The 26,695-nt window shown below is 51.3% G+C and overlaps 8 protein-coding genes across 8 annotated transcripts; 4 read left to right on the top strand and 4 right to left on the bottom strand.

The window, feature by feature from the left end:
• Positions 1-110: 110 nt before the first annotated feature.
• On the bottom strand, positions 111-4,040 carry VFPPC_09814 (stretch-activated Ca channel; the record flags this gene model as incomplete). Its single annotated transcript, XM_018288286.1, has 9 exons — positions 111-171; positions 222-344; positions 394-446; positions 505-562; positions 616-1,010; positions 1,077-1,155; positions 1,215-1,260; positions 2,114-2,785; positions 2,861-4,040. The coding sequence occupies 9 exons, from the start codon at positions 4,038-4,040 to the stop codon at positions 111-113; spliced, it is 2,667 nt and encodes an 888-aa protein (XP_018141094.1).
• Positions 4,041-5,875: 1,835 nt separating this feature from the next.
• Positions 5,876-6,638, bottom strand: VFPPC_16485 (protein yop-1; the record flags this gene model as incomplete). The annotated part of the gene is made up of 4 exons (XM_018294238.1): positions 5,876-5,996; positions 6,069-6,190; positions 6,275-6,490; positions 6,588-6,638. 4 exons carry the CDS (start codon positions 6,636-6,638, stop codon positions 5,876-5,878), a joined length of 510 nt encoding a protein of 169 aa, XP_018141095.1.
• Positions 6,639-9,145: 2,507 nt separating this feature from the next.
• Positions 9,146-11,868, top strand: VFPPC_14663 (SAK1 protein; the record flags this gene model as incomplete). The annotated part of the gene is made up of 4 exons (XM_018292431.1): positions 9,146-9,155; positions 9,288-9,909; positions 9,981-10,277; positions 10,365-11,868. 4 exons carry the CDS (start codon positions 9,146-9,148, stop codon positions 11,866-11,868), a joined length of 2,433 nt encoding a protein of 810 aa, XP_018141096.1.
• Positions 11,869-13,757: 1,889 nt separating this feature from the next.
• Positions 13,758-15,776, top strand: VFPPC_09812 (aspartokinase; the record flags this gene model as incomplete). Its single annotated transcript, XM_018288285.1, has 6 exons — positions 13,758-13,847; positions 13,928-13,947; positions 14,022-14,102; positions 14,209-14,539; positions 14,653-15,571; positions 15,679-15,776. 6 exons carry the CDS (start codon positions 13,758-13,760, stop codon positions 15,774-15,776), a joined length of 1,539 nt encoding a protein of 512 aa, XP_018141097.1.
• Positions 15,777-16,688: 912 nt separating this feature from the next.
• Positions 16,689-19,561, top strand: VFPPC_14662 (secretion pathway protein Sls2/Rcy1; the record flags this gene model as incomplete). Its single annotated transcript, XM_018292430.1, has 2 exons — positions 16,689-16,788; positions 16,869-19,561. 2 exons carry the CDS (start codon positions 16,689-16,691, stop codon positions 19,559-19,561), a joined length of 2,793 nt encoding a protein of 930 aa, XP_018141098.1.
• A 224-nt stretch (positions 19,562-19,785) lies between these two features.
• On the bottom strand, positions 19,786-21,074 carry VFPPC_14661 (serine/threonine-protein kinase; the record flags this gene model as incomplete). Its single annotated transcript, XM_018292429.1, has 2 exons — positions 19,786-20,798; positions 20,870-21,074. 2 exons carry the CDS (start codon positions 21,072-21,074, stop codon positions 19,786-19,788), a joined length of 1,218 nt encoding a protein of 405 aa, XP_018141099.1.
• A 947-nt stretch (positions 21,075-22,021) lies between these two features.
• Positions 22,022-22,980, top strand: VFPPC_18009 (FK506 suppressor Sfk1; the record flags this gene model as incomplete). The annotated part of the gene is made up of 3 exons (XM_022429673.1): positions 22,022-22,051; positions 22,108-22,555; positions 22,625-22,980. 3 exons carry the CDS (start codon positions 22,022-22,024, stop codon positions 22,978-22,980), a joined length of 834 nt encoding a protein of 277 aa, XP_022285233.1.
• Positions 22,981-23,515: 535 nt separating this feature from the next.
• VFPPC_09811 (eisosome protein 1 protein) lies at positions 23,516-26,659 on the bottom strand (the record flags this gene model as incomplete). Its single annotated transcript, XM_018288284.1, has 3 exons — positions 23,516-24,339; positions 24,407-25,930; positions 26,617-26,659. 3 exons carry the CDS (start codon positions 26,657-26,659, stop codon positions 23,516-23,518), a joined length of 2,391 nt encoding a protein of 796 aa, XP_018141100.1.
• Between the last annotated feature and the right edge of the window lie 36 nt (positions 26,660-26,695).

The following is a 26,695-nucleotide window of genomic DNA, read 5'->3' as shown; positions in this document are numbered from 1 at the left end:
ACTCAAATCCTGTTCAGAATTCGACCAAGGTCTGCCAGCTAACATTACATCTGCATCATCACATCCCAAACTTCCCACAATCACCGATCCGCGTCCAACTACTTGAGCACCTATCGCAAACCCCCAGAAACAAGCACCTCCTGCCCCGTCATATACCCCGTTCTCGCAAACCTAACCCATGTTAATCACATCAACCATACAAAAAATCTCATAAAACTTACATGGACACAATATTACCCACCTCCTCTGGTGTTCCCAGCCTGTGAACCGGTACGCTACTAGCAATAGCGAGACCCGGATCCGTGGTCCGAAGCTCTTCCTTGTCAACGTTGCTTTCCCACGTTCTAGGCACTGTTAGTGTATATACATGACACTCAAGCACAACATCCATACGTTGCCTTTGGTGTGGGAATCATGCCCGTGGCTCCTATCATGGCCGGTTGGACCTAGGGCAAGTAAGTTTGAGATACAAAGCAGCACGACGAGTTAGCAGCCAAAACATACGATATTAACCGTGATACCTTCTGGGGCGAGAACCGTAGCCAAGTTCAAGCCCATCGACCTGCGGAGCCGTCAGCACATGCCCACTACCAAGGCACGCATGATGGAACTCACGTCATTGCGCCCTTACTCGCCGCATAGTGACACCCGTTGATGCCGCCCCCTTTACTCGCAATGCTGCCTACCAATATCACCCTGCCCCAGCGCTGCTCCCTCATTGCCGGCAGACACGCCTTGGTCACGACAAACTGACTCCGCGAGTTAATCTCCAGCATGTGGTCCCAGTCGTCTTCCTCAATGTCCTTGATGTCTCTTATGCGACGGCCCACGCCGGCATTGGCGACCAGAATGGAGATGGATTTGTGTTTGGCGCTGACGGCTGGATCAGAGAGGATGTTGGGGACGAGTTGGCGCGTCGCTTCCCGGGAGGTTAGATCAGCGCGGGCTATGGTGAAGAGTTGTTCTGGGTGACGCTCTCGGAGCTGCTGGGCTAGATCTTCTGCTTTGTCCTGGGAGGATGTGTTAGTGATGTCGGTGTGTTTGTGGTGGTTTTGGTGTGGTGAGGTGTAAGTTACAAGGCTGGATGAGTAGTGAAGGACAACGTCACAGCCATCTGCGGCGAGGGCTCTGGCACACGCTGAACCGATGCCTCCTCTGTTGTTTTATTCTGTTAGTCTATCGAAGATGAACTCCGGGATAGGGGAATGGCTCACGTTGCGCCAGTCACCAATGCGAGACGTCCAACGATGTTGTTGTCCACTGGTTGAAGTGACAGGGTCGTCATATTGAAGGTCAGTAGCCTGAGGTTGGTGTATATCTCTCGACTTTGCCGCAACTCTAAAATATTATGATTGAAAGAGGGAAGAGGGAAGAGGGAGCGGGCTAGGAAAAAGAGTCAAAAGTGAAAATACGGTGCTTGCCGAAGTTCGCTGCCAGGGATGTATGTTTGTTTGTGAACCCCCACCAAGGACGACAGCCGAGTGAGGGGAAACATGTCAACGTACACCAGACGTTGCTTGACTGATCTGGCTGCTGTTGGAGACCGGCTTCGGCACTCGCTCAATTGAAGCGATTTTCTTCCTGGGCCGAATGCTGAAGCAGCTCTTGTACTCAACTTGTTTAACTTAAAGATGCAACATGACGATATCTCAAAACTGAATAGTTTATCCGTCGGTCACCGTCACACAATGCATAAGCATACACTCTCCATCTTGGCCCAGTAAGCTACGAGATGCCTACCGCCTACGCACGCCATCATCTAGATCTTCCCTGTCTCAGATAGATACTTGAAATGTCCGTAGAATTATATTACGGTAACTGCTACTTACAGTTCCTGAATGCCGCCTGCTCATGTCCAGGCACTTGTCTACTCCCCACCAACCTTCATTGTTATATATTCCTCCAACAGCATCGCCAAACCTCGTTCTGTGCATCCCATACTAATGTATTACCACTGATATCCTTCGACCCTTCGTCTATGATCATTCAAAACAGAAAACGAGACCCGGAAAAACTAATCCAAAATCGCTCAACGCCGCCATATGATTTTCATAACCTTTTGCAGAGAGGCATCGTGATGCGACCTCCGTCCATTACCCGTGCATCAACATACCTGACAGGGCTAAAACACCCATCAAAAGCGTCAGGTTGGGTATAATTGCTGCAACTCCACTGATAGGTGTTCGCGCTTCCCCTGGAAAATTACACGACACGGTTGAACTGTCCCCATCTCGTTTTCCATAGCTCACGTTGAAGCCGTACATGCCTGGTTGCGGACAATTGAAGCCAAGTTTTGACGGACAGCTCTGGACAACCTGATAGCAAATGTCCTCGCATGGCATGATTTCCCTGTATGGTCCGGGCTGAATCGTTGTGTCAATAAATCCATTTCGTGATGTATTCTGAGATGGAATCGTTGCCAGGTTCGCTCGGACATCGGTGGCTAGCATTGTGCCGTTGGGGAAAGACTGGCCAACATTGCGGATCACACTGAATTGCGACTCGCCCTGGAAGTCTTCGCAACGTGGAATGCTGACGGTGCAGAGCCATCGCTTGTATGCTCGTTTGCAGTCACTGCAATCTCTAGCCAGCGAGTATTTTGACGTCCTATCCGTCTCGCATGCTACTTGCATCATGGCTTTGAGAAAATTGTCATACATTTCCTTGGCATAGTTGTCGTAGGCCTTTGCCAGCTCAGTGTTGTTATATTTCCCGTCGTTTCCAGGCACAGCATACTGGATTTCGTCACAGAACTCCAGATCTGTCACTACTTTGCAGTTCGGCGCTGTATTAGGATTAATTAGCAGGGTGCACAATTCCAAACGTACTCACATTGCCTCAGTCGAGATGTTAAACTCACCAGCATTGGTCTGAAACGTGGTGGCCTGGTAGACAATGCTACCTGGGCTTGTTGGAACGCTACCGTCGGCTTCGTCCCGTTTTGCATTGACCGTCACATTGGCAGGCTTTATCATCACGCCACTATACGCCGACGTCGCGTTGAGGCCCACAACATAAAACTGTTGTTTCGGCAAGCCTCCTGGTCCTCTGAGGGTCATGGCCGTCTTGACCATGCTGTTGTTTTTCGCATTGCCTTGCTGGTTCGTCCCAATGAGCGCATTCTTTTGCAATCCGCAGGCCGAGCGGCGCATCCCATTCAGATACTGCGCATCTGCACCGCTCACATACAGCTCATAAGGCGGGATTCCACCCATGACGTGTCGAATTTCAGTGGACTCGTCAGTCAGATTTCGAGTAACAAGCAAAGCTGAGGTTGAGTCGCTGTCCATCCAAAGGAGCTCTGCGCCGCCGGTCTCTTGGTATTGGTGAAAGTATGAGCTGTTGGATACCGCGATTTCAAAATTATAGCGCCCTTCAAAATCGTCAGATACCTTGGGCGCATATATCGCAACATAGACATCATTGGTGGCGTTGATGCTCAACGTCACAGCACCCTCATGAAAGGCTCTGGAGGTAAATCCTTTGGCTTCGGCGCCACTAGAGGTACTCGTGATTTGCGGGCATCCCGCGTCTGTTTGGTTAGATACAAGCAAGGTCATTTGTGGAGGAGTCGTGACCTTTTTGTCGGCCTTGGTCGTGGGTTGGAAACAGGTGTTCGCAGATATAAAAATGGCGATGTTTCCGCTGCTGCCCCCGCCTTCAGAATCGGCCTGCCTTTTCTGGTCTCCCTTTGAAGCAATCGGCGCCAGAGAGCCCTTTTTGATAACGTAGCATATCGGTGCGGAACCCGGGTCGAGGTTCAATGCCAGTGGCTTGTTATTTTCGAGGGGCGTCATATCCTGTGCTCGCCCGAGTATACTGCGACTGAAGAGGCCAAATATGGGATCGTACGTCGACGAGGTTTGTAGTTCGACATTGTCCTTGTCGAGGACGGCCAAGTCCATCCATGACGGCGAGCCAGGAGAAAGCTCAGCGGCGAGTGCCCCCCTTGGAGATGAAAGCAACAAGTAGAGTGCCACGAGACACAAAGTAGCAGCCAACGACGCTACGAGTCGCGATTGTAAAGGACTGAGTTGCATATTGGCTGCTAGCCCACCAGGGGCCGAGCCGCCGTGCAGTTGCTTTGCTTCTTGGATTAGTAGCGATGCCGTCGAAATCGAAATCGTTGGTCGTGATGACTGGAATTTTACGAGGAAGGGGGTTCGACGACGGACTAAGAATCAATGGTACACCTAGTCAACCGAGATCGATCATGGCGAAATTCAAATCCGGTTCGAGTGCGTCAGTAGTCAAAAGCGAGCTGCTTCGGTACGAGAGGAGAGGCTGAAGATAATAAACGAGTGTGTTGGTCGTGGTCGACGTTGAGCTGCGGTTTCACAATGGCCGGTTCAGAATGGCCCACATGCCACTTGACCCTTGAAGTACTGTCGAAGCTGAAGCCTCGCTGACTTTCTACCAGTTTGGCAGAGTTCAGCCATTTGGATGCATCCGGAGGTGTGGTGTGGATGCGCCTGTGGCACACTCACATCTGGCGGCTGTGGTCAATGTTGATAAGCCGCCCGGGTTGGCCAGGCCAAACAGGATTGACTGGGTCCATTTGATCAATTGATGTCAATCGGTATCAATCCGCTCAGTGGTCAAAGTGCCAGGTGATGGCGCGTCGCACTAGCTCCCAGCGGGCTTCAGGCAAACAGCCGCTTAAAATATCGACATGAGTCCCCTGTGGCGCTGGGAGTCAGGCTCAAGCGCTTCCATGTCAACCAAACCAGGCTGAGGCAATCAACCGCACCAGTTGACCAGACCAGGGCCTCATGCAGCTTCTCTTGGACGCGTTGCCTCAGCTCTGTCGCAAAGTATCAAATTTGAAATATCCCATCGTCATCAACCATCGGCATCAATCATCAAAGACTCCAAGCCTAACCCTATAGGTATGAGTGTTATCAATCTGCATCCGCACAGTCACTGCCCCCAACTGGCAACTGGAACATTGAAGTCGCCAAATTATCTCAGGTGCTGCGCAACTCCTGGCCATCACAGCCAAGACTGTCAGCATCACGATCGATCAGGGGTAGCACAGCACAGCACAGCACATACACAATTGTAGGGCATGTGCGACGTCACATGTTTCACGCCCATCATGGCCAGATCGTCATGATGTCAGTCTACGTGCCATTTATTATTCCACCAAAGTCGGACAGAAGAGAGCACGCATGTTCTGACTAAATGAATGCCTCTTACGACATAGTAGTCGCACACGCAAAAAACTCAAAATCAGAGGTGGATTCATGTTCACATTGTAACAACTGCCTCCCTCCGGTCGCCTAACACATTGGTCGATGCAACCTTGTCACAAGCTCCTTGCATCAAGTTGCATGAACTCCCTAAGGGGTTTGACTCTTCCCGAGGTAACTCCATGTGCACCATGGTGGCAAATGGATACAAACACCAAAGGCAGATTGATTCACCGCAAAAAAGTAATAATCCTAATCCCATACAGCAATGATAGAGATACGCGATACATTGCGCCGTACATTCAAGTCCCCAATCATAGAAGCTCTAATGAAATCTGTCATCGCCTCTGCCTATCCCTGCTCCGTTCCGCCCCCTTGTCCCGTTTGGTGTCCGTGTCCGTGTCCCGATGGTCAGCCCCCGCTCCCCACAGCCATTAGCCATCCAAGGCCGCAGTGGTAGGACAGCGTGGCCGAGCTCAAAGGCCAAAGCTGTAACCGTAGCCCTTGCCCAACTTCTTTTTTTTGTCCCGTGTTCGTGCTCCGCGTTTATCATCAATGTCGCTTATCGCGTGTTGATGCCATTCAGAGCATTTCGCCGATGCAGCTGCGTGGCTCTCATCTACTCGAATAGGTGGGATGCATCAGCACTGATAGAGTCGACGGGCATTAAATGGTCCGGGACTTTAGTCGGACTTGTCAAGGCCGCCAGTCTTGGAGCGCAGACCAGCAGAGGTCGAGGCAGGCTGCTGGAAGTATCGGCTGAGAGTGGGGACCAGGAAAGATCGGAAAATGATCTCGGCACCACTGCACACAAAGTAGTTAGCGTTTTGACGCTCTCCTTCTCTTTTGTGAATGATTTCAAGGGTCGTGACTTACCGGAACATGGGCAGAGACAGCCACAGAAGGAAAACAAACTTGAAGACAAAGTAGAAGGGGAACCAGTAGACAATGTTGAAGAAGCTCTCAATGACGGTGAAGAAGGAGAAAACAACCCAGTACTATAGGCACAAGAAATGACATGACAGTTAGCTTTGAGCTCCCGGGGCGCAAACGAGGAAACAAGGGAGAGAAATTGCACGCACAGTCAACCACTGAGTGTCATCATCCTTGGTAGAGGTGAAAAGAGCTTGAAGAGAATAGTACCCGGGGATGACGAAGCCAGCAAAGTTTGTGAGGAGCTGACCACCGAGGTTGAAGATGATGAGGAAGAAGTAGAGGGCGCCGACTCCAATGACGGCATAAGCCTTGGGTACACCAGCCTGCCTTTCGAGGTTGTTAAGCGCAGGGTACTTGGAAAGCTACAGTACAAGCTTCGCGTCAGCACATTTCGAGCAAATGCAGGGGATTCATCGCAATTTCGGCTAGGCGCCGTGTGCTCAGCGCACGAGAACGAACCTCCTTGTCCAAGCTGCTGAGGTAATTCTGGGCCTTTTCCTGGGCAGACATTTTGAGGATTGTATTCTGGATCGGATGTCCGGAGTTGGCGGCGCGATGGTCGTAGCTGCGGTAAGATGTTAAGCAAACGAAGCAAGATGGCGGACTGTGGTCAGAGTTGTGCGAATGTGAAGGGTGGAAGTTGAGAGAGGTGTCCAGATCTCAAGTCGAGGAAGCTTGTGCTCCGTACAAGTATGCGAAAATGTGGACGACGTGGGGAGGAGGGTGGACTTGAGAAGCGAGCATGTGGCGGCCAAGCAACAGGTCTGGTCAGTTGGTACCAAGCTAGTTTCTTCGGCGCCCAAGCTGTTGACCAAGAGGAGTTCAGGAATCAGGAGACATGGCCCAGACTGCACCAGACTTCAATTGACGGAGCACCAGACACCAGGCCACGGCTGGGCTGGGACAACTGGGGTTCAATGTTTCTCGAGGGGGACACTTGAGGGGCGCAGGCGTCAGTGGCTTGTGACCTCGGGCAAGCTTGCGAGTGATGACGAGTGAGCGACGACGAAGCAGCTGGACTTCCTCGGAATGCCCAGTTTTGCGCACAAGACCTGCCTGGGCCCGGCCACAAGCTATCCATGCAAGGCTCAAGCTGTCCATGTCTGGTGGGCTGAAGCTAACATTGAACGAGCAGTTGACGCTCACGCTGATGCCTGCCTCGAGAGACATGGCGGCTGGTGGAGCGGAAGGACCGACTGATGCAGTCTCAAGCTGCAAGAGCGGGCTGGGCTGGAGCCTTGATTCACTCCTGTGCCCGTCATGTCCATGTCCGTTGGGCATAAGAAAGAGTATTTTATGCGCAGCCTATCACATTTAGACTGTATTGTAGCTCGTGCGGTACAAGGAACCGGGCTGCCATCTTCTAATACAAACCCCGTACTCGAGTTGTCTGGTGTCTTGTTACAGTTGCGAGCGATGGTTGTGATGGGGTGGCGACTAATAAATCACACAGGATACTGCAACCATTCGGTCCAACAAGAAGAAGAAAGGATCTTTGGTTGGCTCTGGCTCTTGTGTTGCCGTTGCCGTTGCCGTTGCAGGTGTCTTAGGTGTTGCATATCTCCCTCGAACGTTTGCCATCTTCCATGATTGCCATCTGCTAATTTCGGTACTCCTCCGTGCGCATTGCATATCTTGAACATGCTTAACGCATGTCTAGGTATGCGGAGACATGTTTTCGTTCAGTCGATCCCAGTCCTGCGGCAGAATAATGACATCTGGACACTTGTTGTTATTTGCGGCAACAATACGAAAAGCCTACCGCAATCACACTTCCCTACTTGTTCAAGCATGTTTCGCGAGTTGTCCGTAAACTAGCGAAATTACAATAGAGGGAGGAAAATGAACTGCTATGAAAGCTCATTTTTTGGTTTTGCCCCAGAGCAAAAGCGAGGGAAAAAAGACAGAAGAGGCACACTGACAAGTCACACAGATGTCAATGCCATCAAGCGGCTCGAGCCAGGCTGTGACCTTCGAGAGTATGGATAGCCATGTCTTGTGATCACCAACATCAACAGCATCATGAATTCATCTTGGCCAAGTTCATCACTCTCCCATTGACCTGTTCACTCACAAGCGGAGAAAAAGACAACGTTCATTTAATTCGGCCGGCCAAGAACCCCGTGCATGTTCCTGGCATATTAGGGCTGGATCCTGCCATGTTGTGTTGTCTTGCCTGCAAGGTACCGCGCATTGATGTCTGAACCCCGAGGAGAGAGACCAGACATTTCACTTCACTAGACATAGCATAGTCTTTCTTACCACGGCAAGATGTGCCAAGTCTGTGTACAAACATCTGGATCGGCGCATGGGAATTACCAAAAACGCCACAGACCGCAAAACCGTGAGCAAACAGCGCCAACAACGGGCGTCAGACGATGACGCTTGAGCCTCTTGAGCCATCAATGAATCAATGTTATGCACATGAGATATCACCGTCCCGTACTGGAATCCCACAAAATTAATCTGCGAGCTTGCTTACCTAAACCAACACCAAAGTTTTGTTTTGGTCCTGCAGCGATACCCCACCTGAGCTGCATCTCGGTCCCTGGTTGGTCCGACGTGATATGGTCTTTGTTTGGATTTGCGGGACGTTGACTCCTCTCTTTGGCTCTTTGGGAGTACCTGCCTCCCACCCACCTTTGCACTTGCCCGCCGCCCGCTTTTCCTGTCCTCCGTGCTTTTTCCCTCGACGGTCTCGTCCCGTTGGCCTCGCAACAGAAAACAACACCAACAACAGCTGCAAGTCTACATCCGCAGCGAACCACAAAGCGCGCGCACTCAGATAACCAGCTGCACTGCATCTCTGCGCCGGTCTGCTACGGCATTGCGCTTGGTTCTATTTTCTTCTTTTTGGTCTTTTTCGACGTCCATTTCCTGCCGCCGAGCCCGTCTTGCCGGCCGTCGTTTGTTTCTCGGCCTAACAGCCAATGTTTGTTGTTCGGTAGCCCACCAAATTTCACAACAGCATAACACCACATACACACTCACACACGCACACGCACACACACCGCAGCATGGACCAAGGTATGTCTTCTACCAAACGCCTGCAACTTGTTTTCAAAGCAACACCCAAATAAAGAAAACAATGTCGATTGCACTCGGGCGTGCGTAGCGGGAACCTGCTTCTGACTTCTCTTCTTCTTTCTTTGTTTCTAGACAACCCGCCGGCGCGCCCTGCCGTCAAGTCGAGGAAGCGTCCGCAATCCCGCGCCTCGACCACGTCGGTTCACAGTGCCGCAACGCAGCCTACCTTGGATCAGTCTGCCTTTGCCGACTCATCAGCCATGTACGCCGGCCAATGGATTCCCAATGACCATGGTCACGGAAAGGACATTGGTACTGGACCCCAAATGTCCCCCGAGGATATGATTCTCCAAGCTGCCACTCATATGCAGACGGCAAACCACGACTTCTCAATGGATGGATCAATGGGAGCTGCAATGGCTCATCATCACCATATTCCCTATCAGCAACAACAGCACGCCATGGCCAGACATCCTCTTCCTGCCGAGCAGTACTCGGCAGCCAACGCGAGCTTTACCGAAGGAGACAGTCAGATGTTGGACCGGGATGACAACGAGGATGGTGATTCCATGTCTGGCCCTATTGGCACAGGAAAGCCCGCTGCGACTCGATCCAGTGCCAACAACGAACTCGAAATGAGGCAGTTGTTTACGGCAAACCGCCATCGTAACCTTCAAGATGTCGCTGGAGAACTACACGGCAATGAACGAGGTCCCAACTCGGAGCGTACCCGTCAGGTTTTCGCAATGCTTTGGTATGCATATGGATAAGACTATGAAAAGTTGGATCAAGGCATGTTACATGATGTTCTAACACTGTTGCTAGGATCAATTCTGTCTGCTCCAAAGGCAAAGGTTCCGTCCCTCGTGGCCGCGTATATGCAAACTATGCATCACGTTGTGCCACTGAGAGAATCACGGTCCTGAACCCTGCTAGCTTCGGAAAGCTGGTCCGAGTTCTCTTTCCCGGCCTCAAGACTCGTCGTCTTGGTGTTCGTGGGGAATCCAAGTATCACTATGTCAATTTCTCACTCATTGATGACCAACCGGATTTGAGGGAGTCACAACCACCACCACCCAAACCGCTTACCGAAGCCAAGAGTCTCACTCAAAGTTTCCACAAGTATGTACTAGAGCGCATCAGTGGCCTTGCCCACTTGCGAAGGCGAAAGACAAAAACGAAAGACCATACTAATTTACTGTAACGTAGCTCAACCTCTCAGGCCAACACCACCAGCCGCGCACCGCTGCCCTCGCCTCAAGACGCCAGCCAAAGCCAGAAAAGTTCCGGTCCATCCAAACCCTCCAGCAGATCACACAGTCTATACAACCAGCCCGACTTGGCTAGCATCGATAATATCAGAAACACCTCAACCAAGACAGAACTTGAGCTCTCTTTTCTCTCTGCCGAAGATGCTGCGGTGGATCAGCATGATATTCTCGCCCTCCCAGCCATTGAGCTTTATCTCCCTCAAGGGACAGATCCTGATGCTGCGAAATCGCTGTCTGCTCTCTACCGTTCACATTGTACATCATTAGTGGAGTGTATCCGGTACTGCAGAGAGAAGACCTTCTTTCACTTGTATACGTCGTTTCAAGGCACGCTTACTATGCCTGTTCAAAAGCTGTTTGGACACGCCGCTATCGCTCCGTGGATTGAAGGATGTGACTACGTCTTGTATCAACGCATGATGAGCATTATTTCCGGGCTTACCCTTCAAGTGGTACCCAAACCTGTTCTCGACACTCTCCGCAACATTTCTGAGAGACTGGTACCTCATATACGCGAGTCCTTCCAGGGGCAGCCGCAACACGTTCTCTCTGCCAAGGAAGCTCCCGCAGCTCTGTTTTCTGGTCTGATAGACCGCGCACTGCGTGTCAATTTGACAGCACACGCAGCCGCTAACATGTTGTCGAACCCCGCCAACAGAGACCAAATGTATGTTGATTGGATTACCATGATCCGTGCCAGGAAGATTGCCGAGTGTGTGCCCACCCGCGGCATGGACGACGTCGTGGATATTCTGGTGTCAGAGATGCGAGATCTCCTTGACCCCGTAAATGTGCCGTGGGAGGTTGAGTGCCTCACAATCTATGGGGATGTGGTCGCTCGAAGTGGCAGACAAACGGACGATGGCAGCGGAGCCAACTCAACGGGCCAAAACGTCCTGGAAAGATGGGTCAACTTCTTGCAGACTTTACCAAATAAGTTCACTTATGCTTCACACACAGATATTGTCTGGTGTGTAGAGCGAGTTGGCACAGCGGTCATGCGAGATCTCACACTCGCCCAAGGCAAGAGTTTTGGTTCCTGGTGGGTAACAAAGACATGGGTTGACGAGATGGTTTGTTTCTTAGCGGAACAGGGTGGTTTCATGAAGCAAAAGCCGCAGGCTCAGCAACCGACCACCACCCCTGCCAATGCTGAGGCGGCAGAGAAGGAGACTAGTCGTCAAAATTCACGGTATAGCAGTGGCAGTGATGACTTGAACCTCTCCGATGTCTCACAGTCGCAACCTGGAAGGGCTCCGTTCCCACCACCGCCAAACAGCAACCAGGCATCACTAGGGGTGAGTGGTGGAGATCCACACGACGACAGCGGGATTGGTATTCGAACACCAGAAGAAGACTTCCCGATGGACAAATTCTCCTTCACAGGAACAGAGAATGTCGGAATGACGGGAACAGAGTTAACAGCTGGGGCGGGTTTGTAGGTGCATTCGGGGAACGGCGCAAGTCATGGTTGGGAGTCATGGGAGGCGGCGTTTGGCTAATCACTTGGGATGGGGGTTGATTTTAATACCCACTTATTACTTTTGGCAACAGGACAAAAACTAATCAAGAGATGACTGGGATGACGACGAGACGAAGTCATGACAGCTCGAGGGCTCGGCTGGGAAAGGGGAAAAGCTCGTGGCCCTTGGATATACCAGTTATGAGCAGGTGAGGGAAAGGGTGCGTGCGTCCTTTGCTTTTCCCGACCTTCAGCAAGAGACGGATGGGATTGCTTACAAGAATCTGGAATATTACTGTTTTACATTATCCGATGAGTTAGGTCTACATGGTGTTGGGCTTTATTGTTCGAATTGTACCTATATGTCAGTGGGCAGTTGTTAGCTTTCTACTGCTTATAGTATTGTCTAAGCAACAATACATTTTACGATTTTATGCTACCGTTCGTTGTTAGGAAGTATGATCGTTTGGTACGAAGTGAGCATGATGACGAGAGTTTCCCAAGGCAGATGTGAGGAAGTTCATAAGATGCACGTGGTCACTGGTCTTGGGTATACCAGCAACGCACAGCAAAAGTCGAATAGTAATGTCCCTTCCGCGCCAGTTTAAACGGTTTCCCGGTTTCCCGATTTACCAGACAGAATCAAGACTTTTCTTCCCGAAATGGTCGGCGATGAATAGTGCCAGACGCTTACTCTCTCGTCCACATTCTTGGTAATCAACACGCCGTACACGACATGAGTGACAACTCGCATTGGCTCAAAGACAAGCTTATTCGTAGTGAACGGAATGACCCTCGGCAGGAGAACGACGGCTTGGTCATGGTTGGCGCAAGCCAGACTGTCAAACAGCGATTATGATCGGGCACCAGACGATTTTGTCGAGTCACGGCTCGGGCATAGGCGACACAGAGAGTGGATGGGGGTGGTTTGTGGGAGGCGCAGGCGCAGGTAAATAGATTGCGCCCATCCTGGGGCAGGTTTAGCAAAAGAATAACGTCACTTATTTTGATTGGGTGGACGAGGCTTCGGTCCTTGATGGCGATGCCAGGGCTGAATCTGGAAGCTATGGATTCATCAGCAGAGGCGTTTTGGTGGTTTCTTTGGGTGCGAGTAGGCGTTTAACGGTGTGTGTGGCACCAAGGTTGGATGGCATCAGCTTATGGTTATGCGAGGTAAATTAAGCCATTCAAGATGAAAATAGCTGTGATAAATAGTAATCGTTTCTTCGAGAAAGCTGAGAATTGTTGATCTTCTTTTTCGTTTATATTCCGATGACTTTCTGCTGCATGTTGTTTCCTACATGAAGAGTCACTCAGCCACGAATCAGTTACTCACACTTGGACCGATATTCGGTTGACTTGCCACGTGACATTGGCCTAGAAAAAGTCGATTGAGCAAGGTTGCTTGGTGCAGGTCAAGTTGGAAAGAGCGACCAGACACTGTTGGTCCCCTGCTCCACTGCGCCTGCCGCCAAGCATCCTGGTAGCGCAATCCTGGAGCCAGACTGCAAGCGCAAGTGGGCTGGACCAGCCAGTTGAGTGAGACCTTGGGGGTTCGGGGATCCGGGATTCGATTTGACTTTTATTACTCACTCACTCGACTTGACTGTCACTTCACTTGTTCCTTCATTCCTTGGGCCCTATGACATCTGGTTGCATTCGAATATATGCTTTTTCTGGTATATATACTTTTTAGCGACGCTGCATTGCTTATATCTGGTGTTGAAGCAGACGCCCATTGGTAGGTGCTTGTCGATCACCAATTGGCACCTGAAAATCCCGAGCAACTTTTTTTTTTCTTTGTGGTCCGGTTCCGGCCTCTTTCAATAATCGACATCACCGCCTGGCGAAGAGGAGGAATAAGGCAAGATGGTGAGCTCGACGTACAGCAATGCGTCTGATAAAGGCTGGATAGTTCAAAAGTTTGGGGGTACGAGCGTCGGCAAGTTTCCTGACAAGGTGTGTTTTTTTCTTTGATTCGTTTGGCGGTCTTACAGTGTGCGCTGGTATGAGATGATGATGCTGACTCTTGCGAACAGATTGCCCGTGATATTGTCAAGTATGTTGGAACGATTGCGCCAATTGTCGGCCATTTGATCTTAGAGTTTTAACTGGAGTCTAACGTTTCCGCAGGGCGAGCTTGTTGAAGCATCGTGTCGTTGTTGTGTGCTCTGCGAGAAGTACGGGGAAGAAGGCTGAGGGCACTACCAGCCGGTGAGCCAACGCCGAACCTTGAGCCAATGCGCCTTGGAAGAATTGAGTTTCCAATACGCTCATGGGCCATTTTTATTGGCGCAATTGCTGATTTTACAATTCACAGGTTACTTGCCGTGTATAACAAGTTGAAGGATGTCGGGCTGGCATACGCTACTTGTTCACAAGAGGAGCAGGTCGCCCTCATTGAACAGGCCAAGGGACTCATTATGGATATTTGCAATGATCACGTCTTTGCAGCAGAGGCTTATATTCAAGATCCGGGTCTGAGAGATACTCTTGCTCGCAGGATCGAGGCTGAGTGTCAGGAACTCATCGAATACATTGTCGCCGCCAAACGATTCAACCTTGAGATCAACTCAAGAGCCAAGGACCGTGTCATCAGCTTCGGCGAGAAGCTTGCCTGTCTGTACATGACAGTTCTCTTGCAGGATGTTGTACGTTTCTACTTTCCCCGTCCGGTTTTTTCCTCTACTTCTCTTCCGATATGTGTTCTAGCTTCATGTCACATGCTAATATGCAAGCCCAATTTCGGGCTGTCGCTCTACAGGGAGTTGATGCAGAGTATGTTGACTTGTGCGACGTGCTACATTACGATGCTACGGCACCTCTGGATACCAGCTTTTACAAGGCTGCCACGGCCGCATTCGTGAGGAAACTTGAGACGTGCGGCACTCGGGTCCCTGTTGTGACGGGCTTTTTCGGCAACGTGCCTGGCAGTCTCATTGATGGCGACATCGGACGCGGGTACACGGATTTGTGCGCTGGACTATGTTCGGTTGGGCTCAAGGCGGAAGAGCTTCAGATTTGGAAAGAAGTCGATGGCATCTTCACAGCAGATCCGTCCAAGGTTCCCACCGCACGGCTCCTGTCGTCGATTACGCCCTCGGAAGCAGCTGAACTGACGTTTTACGGATCGGAAGTCATTCACCACCTTACTATGGACCAGGTCATCCGCGCTCAGCCCCCTATTCCGATTCGCATCAAGAATGTCAAGAACCCACGTGGAAATGGCACCATTGTCGTTCCCAATCCTGTTCTTTCCGCAAGCCACCAACTTCTTCGCAGCTCCCCCTCAGAGATACAATCTGCCAAGACTCCCAAGAGACCCACGGCCGTTACCATCAAGGATCACATCAGCGTCATAAACGTTCACTCTAACAAGCGATCCATCTCACACGGGTTTTTCGCTCGGGTATTTTCGATCCTCGACAAGTACGCAATCTCGGTTGACCTCATCTCCACATCCGAGGTCCATGTTTCGCTGGCAATTCACTCTGGCAGCACGCGTGTAGAAAACTTTGCCAATGCGAAGCAAAGCTTGGCCGAGTGCGGCGAGGTCAGCGTCCTGTCCAACATGGCAATCCTCAGTCTTGTTGGTGCCGATATGAAGAACATGATTGGTGTGGCAGGGAAAATGTTCTCCACGCTTGGTGAACATAATGTCAACTTGGAAATGATTTCTCAAGGTAAGGAGCATTCCATTGCCCCAACCGTTTTTCCGCTGGTCTTAAGGCATAATGCCAAACTACGGACATGGCTTTGCATAATGGTACTAACGCTGGTTTTCCTGCAGGTGCTAGCGAAATCAACATTTCATGTGTCATTGAGGCACGGGACGCCACACGGGCTATGAATGTCTTACACACGCATTTATTTACGTTTCTCGAGTAGGAGTGTGCTTGGAGTTGCAGTGATGAGAGGCGTGGGGCAGGGAGAGAGAGAGAGTCTCAGTTTGCCCTTTTAAAGAGCAGTCATTCAGGTGGCGGTGGAATTGTATTTGATGGGAAAATGAAAACAAAACGTAAGGAGTTGGATTTACGAGTGTTTGGACACATAGGGGGCGGATACATTGATGCATGATGCATGATGCACGTTGGCACATTTGTTTTTGTTGAGCAGATGTTCAATTTGGTAGGACATATTATGGAGTTTTGGGTGGAAGTCTCTTGGGATTTATAGAAATTATCGCATTATGTTTATTCTTCAGTCGTTGGTGTTGTGAGGCAATCCATTCGCACGTGTAAATAACTAATAGCAGATCAGAGAACGAAAACTGGGGGAAACAAGAGGAGAGTGCGGGATTTAACATAAAGGCAACAAAATAATAAAAGAATATAAAGAATACAAAGGACACTATTTGATACTATGCTAAAAGCAGATGGAGAAGATGCGCGTTGTAGTCAGACTTGTCTCCAGGGTAGATAACACCAAGCACATCTACGTCACTCTGGTCTGTTGTGGCAGATGGATCTGGAGTTGTTGTGGCTCAACCACTCACACCTTCCTGGTGAGGGGCCAAAGGTCGCTGACAGGCTCCTTGCAGCAGGGGTCTGGTTGACCTCAACTGGATACGAAGACTGGACTGCAAATTGATGATCGTGGCATTTCACACTCCTCCTTTCAAAGACGCTTCAACTTATTCTAGCTCTAGGAGGGCGAATTTCGACCATGAATTTCTGGTATACACGAAGAATATAGCGAGGAAACGCCCAAACGACGCTGCAAGCATTGGCGACGCTTGTAGTTCTTCCCTAACACCATTGAGGAGCTTCCTCGATTGCCTCTACCCTACCCACCGACATCATGTACCGAAATAAGGGTGCCGGTGCCCCCAGGGGTGCCGGCATCTTGAATGCCCTGAAGGCTATGGAGATGATTGATGTGAAATCAAAGCTCCCGGCTGGTATGAATCCGTTCCAAGGTGTCCCGCAAGGACGAGTGCTTGATGTATCTTTGGAAGCTCATGCTCTGTGACACGCCTAGAGGTTTTCAATCATATTCTCGATTATTTACCCGTTGCCGATCAACTACGAGTAGCACGAACGTCACACAAATTACAGGAAATGGTATACGACGATACGAGATGGGTTTCGCGACTAAAGAGCATGAACTGCTGGGATGAAAGGGAAGCACGGAGACGATTTGAAGAGTCTGTTCGCAAGAGGAGGGAGGCTGCGCAAAAGGCGACACAAGCAGCCGCTGCTGGTCAGGCAAACGGTGCGGCGACTGCAGGGCAATCCCAGGGAACGACGCTTTTTGATGCGTCGGCGGAAGAACAGAGACGGAAGAGGGCCGTGTCAGAACTGCGAGATGGGTTTGAGACGCTGAATGTTGCTGGGGGTGCTGCGTCGGAGAGCAATATGCCCCAGGAGTCGGATGCGTATCTGGAGGTATTCAAGAATGCGAAAAGTATACGTGGGGGAGCAAGGCAGGAATACGGCAAGATCTACGGCGCGTTAGCACCATTCTACATTGATATTGTTAGGGCCAAGTCACACGCAGATCCGATTGTGTTTAAGGCGTTTCGGGACCCAGAGAGACAGGCACAGATGCTGGCGAATTTATTGAGGTTCGCAAAGAGCGATTGGTCGTCGGGGTGTGATGAGCGAGAGCATAAGCTCATCAACATGATGGGACTGTTTGAGAGCGCGGTGCTGCGGGAATTTGAGCAGGGGTATGAGTTTTGGGATGTGGATGGGAGGATGAAGCGCTATGCGCATGTTTTGCATACGCTGAGTGGTGCGAGGGGTGGTGTTGACTTGTTTCTTCAGAAGCATCCTATTTTTAATGATCGCGAGGTGATGCTTAACCCGGTGGAGTGCTTGAACCAGGCGACGGCGACGGAGGAGGTTTCCATGGAACCGTCACGGCGGTTCTTTGGCGTCTTGTTGACAAAGGTCAATGAGCAGGCTGGTGTTATTGAGCGCATCTTCCCGAATGCAAACGAGGTGTTTTGGGAATTTGTCGACAAGGTGAGGGAGGATGTTATTATGGAGTACACTACGCCACTGTTTGACGAGAGCCACGAGAGGAGCATATCTGCATATCTGAAGGCCATGGCTGGCGTTTTTGAACAATCCATGCGATTCTTTCAGTCGTTGACGCCGCCGGCGAAAGGGGATAAGGACGCGGAAGCTGGAGACGACTTGTTGGCCAAGGCTAAGGAGCATTCGTTGAAGGTGTTTGAACCACACTTCGACTTGTATCTCCAGGAAGAACTGGACTTTTTCACAAAGCACGCAGAGATGGAGGTCTCGCAGTGGGAGAAGAAACTATCGGAAGAGGACCTGTCCCTTGAGTCGTTTTACATGGCGAATGTGAATCGGTCGGCGGAAAAGTCAGACTTTCTGAGCTCCTTCAAAAAGGTCGTCATGATGCCGGTCACCGTCCTGCCCAGCTTCCCGATGGGCTCGCCATTTGCGACGGCAAAACCGACCACCACTGCTGCGTCTACTTCCGCGTCTGTTGCTGCGAATGGCTCAACTGCCGTGACGCCGATGCCTTCACGGCCCGAAACACCGGGTATTGGTGGACGAGCTAGTCCTATGCCTGGATCCGGAAAGGCTCCCACAGACGAACTAGCAGCCAAGGCCGCTCTCATGGCGACCAAACTCGAGGGCATCAAATCCCTCTGCAGTATCGAAGTAGCTCTGAACCTGGTGCATCTCGCCAAGACGAGTCTCGGTCGTGCAGCACTGCTGATCCCACTAGGCGGCCAAGTAGGCGGCGAAGCCAAAGAGCAATGCGCAACGATATTCGTCGTGCTGCTCCGTATCCTCGGCCAACGGCACGTCAGAAGTGGTTTCGAAACCGCAGTCAACCACCTTTCGCATTATAACCCACGGGACGTAAGCGACCACAGTCAAAAGGGAGTGGCGCCACTCGTGACCTTTATAGAACTAGTCAACGTGGGCGACTTGATATCGCAGATGATTGACGTCTTTTACGAGCAGCAGCTGGCGACGCCGAAAATCGCAGACAAGAACGACTTCTTGGACCCGGCGGGGCTGGCGAAGAAGAAGTTTGAGCAAATGCTCGATGAGAGCGTGGCAGCAGGCTTGAACAAGGGCATCGATGTGTTGATGGACGAGGTTGAATATCTGCAATCCACGACGCAGCTGCCCACCGACTACAACCCCCGTCCTACATCGACAATCTCAACAGTATCAGCAGCGACGTCAACGCTAAATATAGGAGCCCCGTCAGAGCCGGATATTGGCCCCACGCAGACAGCCCAACGGATCGTCGAGCTCGTCTCCTCACACACCAACATGTTGGTAGGCACGACAGACAAGGCCATGCTGGACGTGTTCAACGGTGAGGTGGGCCTGCGTCTCTTCACAGCGATATGTAAACACCTCAAGCGGCAGCGTGTTTCTACGGACGGCGCTATCAAACTCATTGCGGATATGAACCTGTATGCGGATTATGTGCGCGGCCTCAAACACCAGGACTTGGTGGCGTTCTTCTCGGCTCTTCGTGAATTGAGTCAGATTTACTTGATTGATGCGACGCATGCAAAGGACATGGCGGCTGTGATTGCCGATGGAGATCGCTTTGGCGGCGTGTTTCGCGCAGAGGAGGTGTATGAGTATGCGCAACGGAGGGCAGATTGGTACCAGGTTAGGAAGAGTGTTGAAAGGGCCATGTACGGGATGGACTGTGTGGTGATGTAGCATGGATATGCTGTGACTATGGTAAACCTTACTTAAGGAGTCACGATCAAAATCGATAGAAGGCTATGTGCCATGGAGTATTCTTTTTGAAGCAAATGACTGCCTGTTCAGTAACGTAAACGCCAATTACCCAATGCACTCATCCTATTCTAATGGTACATGATACCCATCCACCATGCAGACCAGATGTTGGAAATGAAAGAGACGTGAAAAAAAAAAGAGATTCAGCGACCCCCGAAATCCAACTTTCTCGCCACTTTTGCACCCCTATCGTCATCTACCACGCCAGGCCGCCTCTTTAGATCCGCACCAATCTTTTCTTCTGCGCCGCTCGTTTTCCGCGGCAGGTCCTCCTTTCGAGTAGGTTTCGGCTCCGAATGCCACCACTTGTGGCGGAGCATTTCCTTTGCTGTGACGCGCTTCTTCGGGTCTAGTGACAATGTCTTCATGAGGAGATCTACGCCGTCTGTTCCTACGGTTCCAAAGCGTGCTTCGTACCAGTCTTTGCCGTGGACGGGATGTTGTCCTGGGACGGTGTATTCCGGTAATTTCGTGACGCCCGGCCAGTTATCATCTGTTGGGGTGCCGATGGCCTCGCAAATCATTTTAATTTGATCGAGTTCATTGTTGCCGGGGAGGAAGGGCGCACGCATGACCAGTTCGGCGAAGACGGTGCCGACGGACCACACGTCCACGGCGCCGGAGTAGTGCTTTGCGCCGAAGAGCAGCTCCGGGGGACGGTACCAGCGCGTGATGACATTGGAGGTCATGTTCTGGTGGGGGTCTGCGAAGCTGCGCGCGAGACCGAAATCAGCGAGCTTGACCTCCCCGTCGGCGGCGATGAGCAAGTTGTTGGGCTTGATGTCGCGGTGCAGGACGAAGTTTTCGTGGCAGAACCACACTGCGCGGGTGAGCATGCCCATCCAGGCTTTGATGTCGGCGGCGCCGTAGCGCACGCGGTCGGTGTCGCGGATGAGCATCTCCAGGTCCCCGAGGGGGAGGTACTCGAGCACGAGGTTGAGGTTCTGGTCCTTGGAGGAGAAGACGGAGAGGAGGGAGATGATGTTTGGGTGGTGTAGTTCTTGGAGGTGTTTGAGTTCGCGGACGGCGTCGGGGGCCATGCCCTCGGTGTATTCTTTCTGGATCTTGATCTTTTTGATGGCCACGAGGGTGGAGGGCTTGGAGCGGAGGTGCCCGAGGAAGACTATGGCGTAGGTTCCTTCTCCGAGTTTTTTGCCTGGAGGTGGTGCGCTGGTGGTTAGTGGGTGAATCTTGGGGTTTTTAGGGAGGAGAAGGGGGAGTAGGTACCTTTTGCGTATTTTCGCTTCTCATCCTCATTCATCTGCTCGGAGAGGTCCATGGTTGGGGGGAGCGTGACTCCGGATGTTGGAGCCACGACGGCGGGTTTCGGCGTTCCATTGGATGAGTTTGGCCCTGAGGCGAGGTTCTTGAGCGGTGATGCTAGGGTTCGCATCTGCTCTTGGGTGACTGTGACGACGGGAGAGACGGCCATGGTGGGTGGGTGTGTTGGATGATGTTGGCGCCGTGATAGCGGGGTGAAGAGGTGCAGAGGTAGAGTTAGCTAAACGTGGTTGAGGTGCGGTTCATTGCTATATCGTTGTTGTGGCAGATGTGCCAGTGAGCAATTGTTGGGTGTTGCACGTTGGTAGTGTTGGTGTAGATGCGATTGGAGTGAAGGCGACGATGGAGGTTGGAGCTTATCTTATCGGGAACTGGTGCGATCCGGTGGCGGTACTTGGACATGTGCGTAGTGAGCATGTAGATGTGACTGCTTTGGTGACATATTGCTGGCCCTCAGGTTCTCCATGTAAGAAGTATTGTACCTCAAGCTCCCATTTCGGCTGATACAGACCAGACCTTGGACCAGGCCATCGATTGAAGATCCCATCTAAAAGCTCCAAACAAGATTCAAGATACAAAGTACGGCGTGCCCGTTCCTTGGTGTGCGTGATGAAGCGGCCCCACTAACCGGTGGCTCTCCAACCAGATGTTGTCACACACTACGGAGTACCGCTTCTGAGCTTGTTCATCAAACGCCTTGTTTGTCCCTGTCAAGTACGTCATCGCCGGCCATAGCGGACCCGTGTAAACCAAACCCCGAGCGTGGATTAATACATCACGCCGCGAGAAATTGTCTGATCATGTAATCCAGCGCTTTTCCTTTCTATTTTTTTTTTTGTCGCAATCTCCCTTCTCACGGCAAATTGCTGTAAGAATACGCCTGTCGACTCGACGTAAATACCCTCTTTGCTGTCAAGGCTTCTCCCCATCAGCATTCCAGTTATGAAGACATGCACCAAGTGACGACATTCAACTACAACCTCAGCAACTCGACCACGCCATCATCCCGAAGTAGTTTTACCTCATTATATATATACCCAAACAAAGCATCACCTTTCGTCAATACAACACAACCAAGCCAAACCCCCAACACTCACCATGGCTTTACAAGGCTTCTTCTCATACTGGGTACCAACACTCTCCCTACCACCACAACCAACCAACTCACTAACCACGCTCAAAAGCTTCTCCCAGTCCTCTCCTCCCTAGTATGGCTAGGCATGCTCCTCGGCATGCTCCTCCACTGGATCGTCGACACCAACCGCCGGATATACCCGTCCATGGGCCGCGGCGGCACAATAGCCTACATCAGCGACATTGGCGCCCAGGAGCTCAAGCCGCTCTTCATAGCCGGCTCGGTCGTCACAGTCGTCCTTTTGGATCTGGCCTTCTTCGCTGAGCGCTGGCTACGACACCGGGGGCGGCTGGTGCGCAACCAGTCCTCCGGGGAGAGGGTGCTCGTGTGGTTGAGCATCTTTTTTGCGGTCGTCGGTGCCGCGGGATTGATTTTGCTGTCTATTTTTGATACCTGGCGCCATAAGAGGCTGCATGATGTGTTTCTGCTGCTTTTTATTGGGGGGTATTGGCTGTCTGCTGTGTTTACGTGCTGGGAGTATCAGCGACTTGGAATCAGTAAGTTCTTCGACAGCATTCATTGGCAGCTTTATTTGTTTTGTTGCTAATTTTGCTTTTCTTACGCAGAGAACCGAGAACATCGGATACTACGGTCGTCTTTCTGGATTAAACTCACCTTTATTCTGGTGGAGTTTGTTCTCGCGATTGTGTTCATTGCCACCAACTTTACGCACCAGAACAATGTGGCTGCCATTTTTGAATGGGTCATCGCATTCATATTCACCTTTTACGTCGCCTCTTTTATTATTGATCTTAAGCCTGCCGTCCATACAAAGAGCCATTCTGCGAGATTTGAGAAGCCTCATCTTATGGAGGATGGGTTGCATGCAAATGGTCATCATGACGTCAACGGGAATGGCTACGTCGTCGACAGAATGCCGCTCATTTTTAAATTCAAAATCCAAGAAAAAGGCACAAAATAAGGACCCTTTAAAACGAAAGGCTATCAACCCTGTCGCGTACAGCAAGTCTGAATAGACATGATAGGCGGGAAGAGACGACAGACAGTGAAGGGACTCTATGTGAGAGACACCTGCTTCTCATGGCCTCAATACGTATGGATACGTGTAGGACTATACGGCGTTTTGATTTGGACTTCCCTTTATTGCATTAGACTTTACGTCCTCTCCTCATTGGCGAGCGAGACATGTACATAATGACATTAATTGACATGGACTATGAATTATCCAACATCAGTACACTTACACTCTCGTTTTTATCGTCGCATAAGTACCCAACTTCCCCAACATGCCCAACATTACTGGCAACACTACACCCAAATCACAACTGGTAACAGCCCTCCAAAATGGTATTTTTCCAATGACATACTACCCAATTGGCAAATCTTTGAAACACATCAAGCCATTACGCCGCTCGCCGGCTGCACCATCAAGTACCCCAAACACCATTGGAAATGCCACTCATATGGCGCACACAAGAAACTTCATATACCTCCCATCATCGGTCCATTTCCTCCCGGAACCGGGAGTCACGAGTTGGGCTGCTGCTGGTGCGGATGACGGGATCTGCAATAGGACGAGGAGGATCAAGGCTGGCTTTGCGGCTCGGTCGTTCCTCTTCCTCAGCATCATCTTTTTTGCTTTCCATGTGATCACCAAGTTCCCTCTCCTCCTCCAGTGGAGTACTGACAGGACTCACACCTTGAGAATCTCTCTCTGCATCGTTGTGGACAGTCTCTTTGGCTGCATCGCGCTTGGCTGCCTCACCCTCCTCGCCAGTCTTGCCAGCCATCGCAACGTCATGCATGCTAGTAGACCTATTCTCTATGCTGGCCGCACTACCGTTGCCGGTGTGGTCCTTCATAGAGGCACCGCCAAAGAAGCTCCTCCTCTTTTTATCCTGCTCGCCAATCGACTTGCCGCGAGAGAATCGATTCTTGATCCATCCTTTGACCTTTGACGTGGGTGAAGTTGACCCTTCAACCTTGTGCTGCGATGCTCCTGACGCTTCAACGGTGTTGTTGTCGGCCATGGCGACGCTGGCACTACGGCCGGGTTCTTCTGCAGATTCGCCGCGAGTTTCCTCCTCGTGGGTGATCTGATTGTCGTCCGTTACCGCTGCATCCTCTTCCTGGTGAGATGTGGGAGCTGCAACTGCAGCTGGTCCATGCTTCGATTTTCGCTTCCCCTCCTTGGCCTGACGCTTCTGTTCAGCCTTGGCAGCCTTCTCTTCGTCCCTCTTGGCCTTCTCCTCTTCCTTTCGAGCCTTTTCATCCATTTTTTCTTGCAGCTTTTTAGCCTTTTCCTCTTGTCTTTCCTCTTCTGTAATACTGCGCGTTAGTCCCGGCAGATTGAAATAAACCAGGGTTGCAACATTAGTAAAAAATACCTTTGGTTTTCTTGGCAATTTCCTTAGCCTCGCGATCTCGAACCTTCTCCTTCTCGGCCTGCTCGCGTCTTGCCTGCTCCTCCAATTTAAGCACCTCCTGTCTCTCACGCTCAGTCTCGGCCTTGTCGTTGATATCGTCAAGCACCGGCTTAATCTTCTTTGAGGCAATGGCGTCAATCTCTTCTTGTGTCATAAACATGCCGCCTCCAATATCTATCTTGCCCTTATGCTCCGTTCGGGACTCGTGTCGCGTCTGAGCAGCCTTTTGGGCCTTGGCTTCCCAGTCAGTGATCAAGCTGGGGTTAGCTCTGCCTGTCTCTTGGTACACCTTCTCGTCCATGCCATGCAGCCGGGCCTTGACGTTGCGCTGTGCTGCAGCAAGAAGTGCCTCACGGTCTTTTTCTCTCTTGTCCTTGTCTACCTGCGATAGCTTGCTGGAGAACATGGACATTTGCTCGCGAATCTTTTCTGATTGCTTTCGGTCATCCAAATCATCATCGCTGTCCGAACCTCGGCGTCGCAGCTTATTAGACACAGAGAATCTGTGTTTCGGGCTGGTCTTCTCGTTGCCATAGTACTCTTGGTATTCTCGGCTTTGCTGGTACTCATCGTGAAGCTTAGCAAGGCGTGCCTGGGCCTGTTTATAGGCTGCATCTTGAAGGTTGACATATTGATTGGGCTGAGATGGCCCAGAGTCTTGTTCTTGTCCGTCTTTGGCTTGATCGCCCATGATTTGCTGTCTGGCATACATCTTCTTGGCCATTTCGACTGCGGATTGATGGATCTTTTCATTGTAAGTGCGCTCGTCGACCTCAGGTTTGACGGGTGGATTGGAAGTAAACATATTTCGAGTCATCGTCGTAACAGAAACGGAACCGACTTCGTGTCCCGGCTTTGCCTTCATGGACTGGCGGTGAGCCAAGGTAGCGCCGTTGAGCGCACTGGCGGCAGCACTGGCTTCGGATGCTTGAACATCACCCAGCCCCGTGGATGAGATTGGACGTTTCATGGCTCCCTTGGCAGCTACGAGAGACTTGTCTCCTGGAGGTGTCTGGGGCCGGTGAGGCTTCTTCATGGACTGAGATCTATTCTCCTTGAAGGCTTGTGTAGCAGCTGAGCTACCGTGCGCCAAGCTTACTGGTTCTGCAGAGGCGGGCCTGTTGGCATGGAAAGCTTGATTCGCAGCAGAGTTGCCCCATGTGTTTTGAGAAGTGCTAGACTTGGAGGTATTGGTTTTCTTGAGGGCGGCGCCAGCAGAGCCAACAGCAAGAAGCGCAGCCTTGTGGCCGTCTGACTGTGCTGTCGGTTCCCATTGCGGCGACATTTTGTAGTCTTTGGCAAGCACAGCGGCGGCAGATGCTGAAGAAGATGGATCAGGCTTCCACAGATCTATGGGCTTCTGGTTCGACCAGCCAAGCGACGCAGCGGCGCTGGCTGCAGCACCGTCGGAGGCTAGCCCCGACGAAGGGAAGCTTGGTAAACTGCGAGGGTCGGCGTACTTGATTCGGCCAGTATTATTTTGAACTATGAGGTGGAGAGCAAGTCAGTACTCTGCTGTCAGTCGGGTGCGGTGCTCCTATGTACGTCGGAGTAGCACCTTTAGGAATGAAAGCGAGATTGAGGTTGAGGGCTAGGCAACTTCAATTTTTGGCAAGTGCGAGCGATGCCCTTGGCAGGAGCTCTGCAAACGTTGAATAGGGCAAGAAGGATGGCAGTTGATGAATTGAAAGCGAGCAGGAACGAGAGTGAGCATTGCGTCAGATTTGTGGAAGCTGCGGAAGGGACCGAGGAACCAGGGTCCTAATAGAGGAAGCTGCGGCCGGGTTGGACATGGAGCTCCATGACAGCTTCCAGCTTCCAGCTACCAGCTCCCAGCTTCAACCACGCAGGCAGGCATGGATTGACTCCATGTTCCTTGTCCCATGTCCATGTCCCAGATCCGACAAACACACCAGACCAGACATGCAGTGCGCGCGACTGAGTGAGTGAGTGGGGTGACATGACAGCTTTGCCAAGATCCCTGTGGTGACACTGCGGCGGACAGTTTCTTCTTCTTTCTTTTTTGTATTGTCATAGTTGCAGCCATGCCGTTTGCTGTTGCCAAAGTTCAAAGTTTGCTTCCAGCGCACCTTGCGCCGCACTCACTGGCACTTCTCCCTGCTGCACAGGCGTGCCTATGAGGCTTCAATTTTCGTTTCTGTCTGACTTACTTGTTGGTGGCGCCTGTTGCGCGGGCGTCTTTGCGGTGGCCATGGTCTGTGGCTCTTGGTTGCAATGGTTTCCGGTGGC

Source organism: Pochonia chlamydosporia, chromosome 6 (assembly GCF_001653235.2).
Source record: "Pochonia chlamydosporia 170 chromosome 6, whole genome shotgun sequence".
Lineage (NCBI taxonomy): Eukaryota > Fungi > Ascomycota > Sordariomycetes > Hypocreales > Clavicipitaceae > Pochonia > Pochonia chlamydosporia.
Note: the sequence above shows the minus strand (reverse complement) of the source record. Positions and strands in the feature narration are given on the sequence as shown.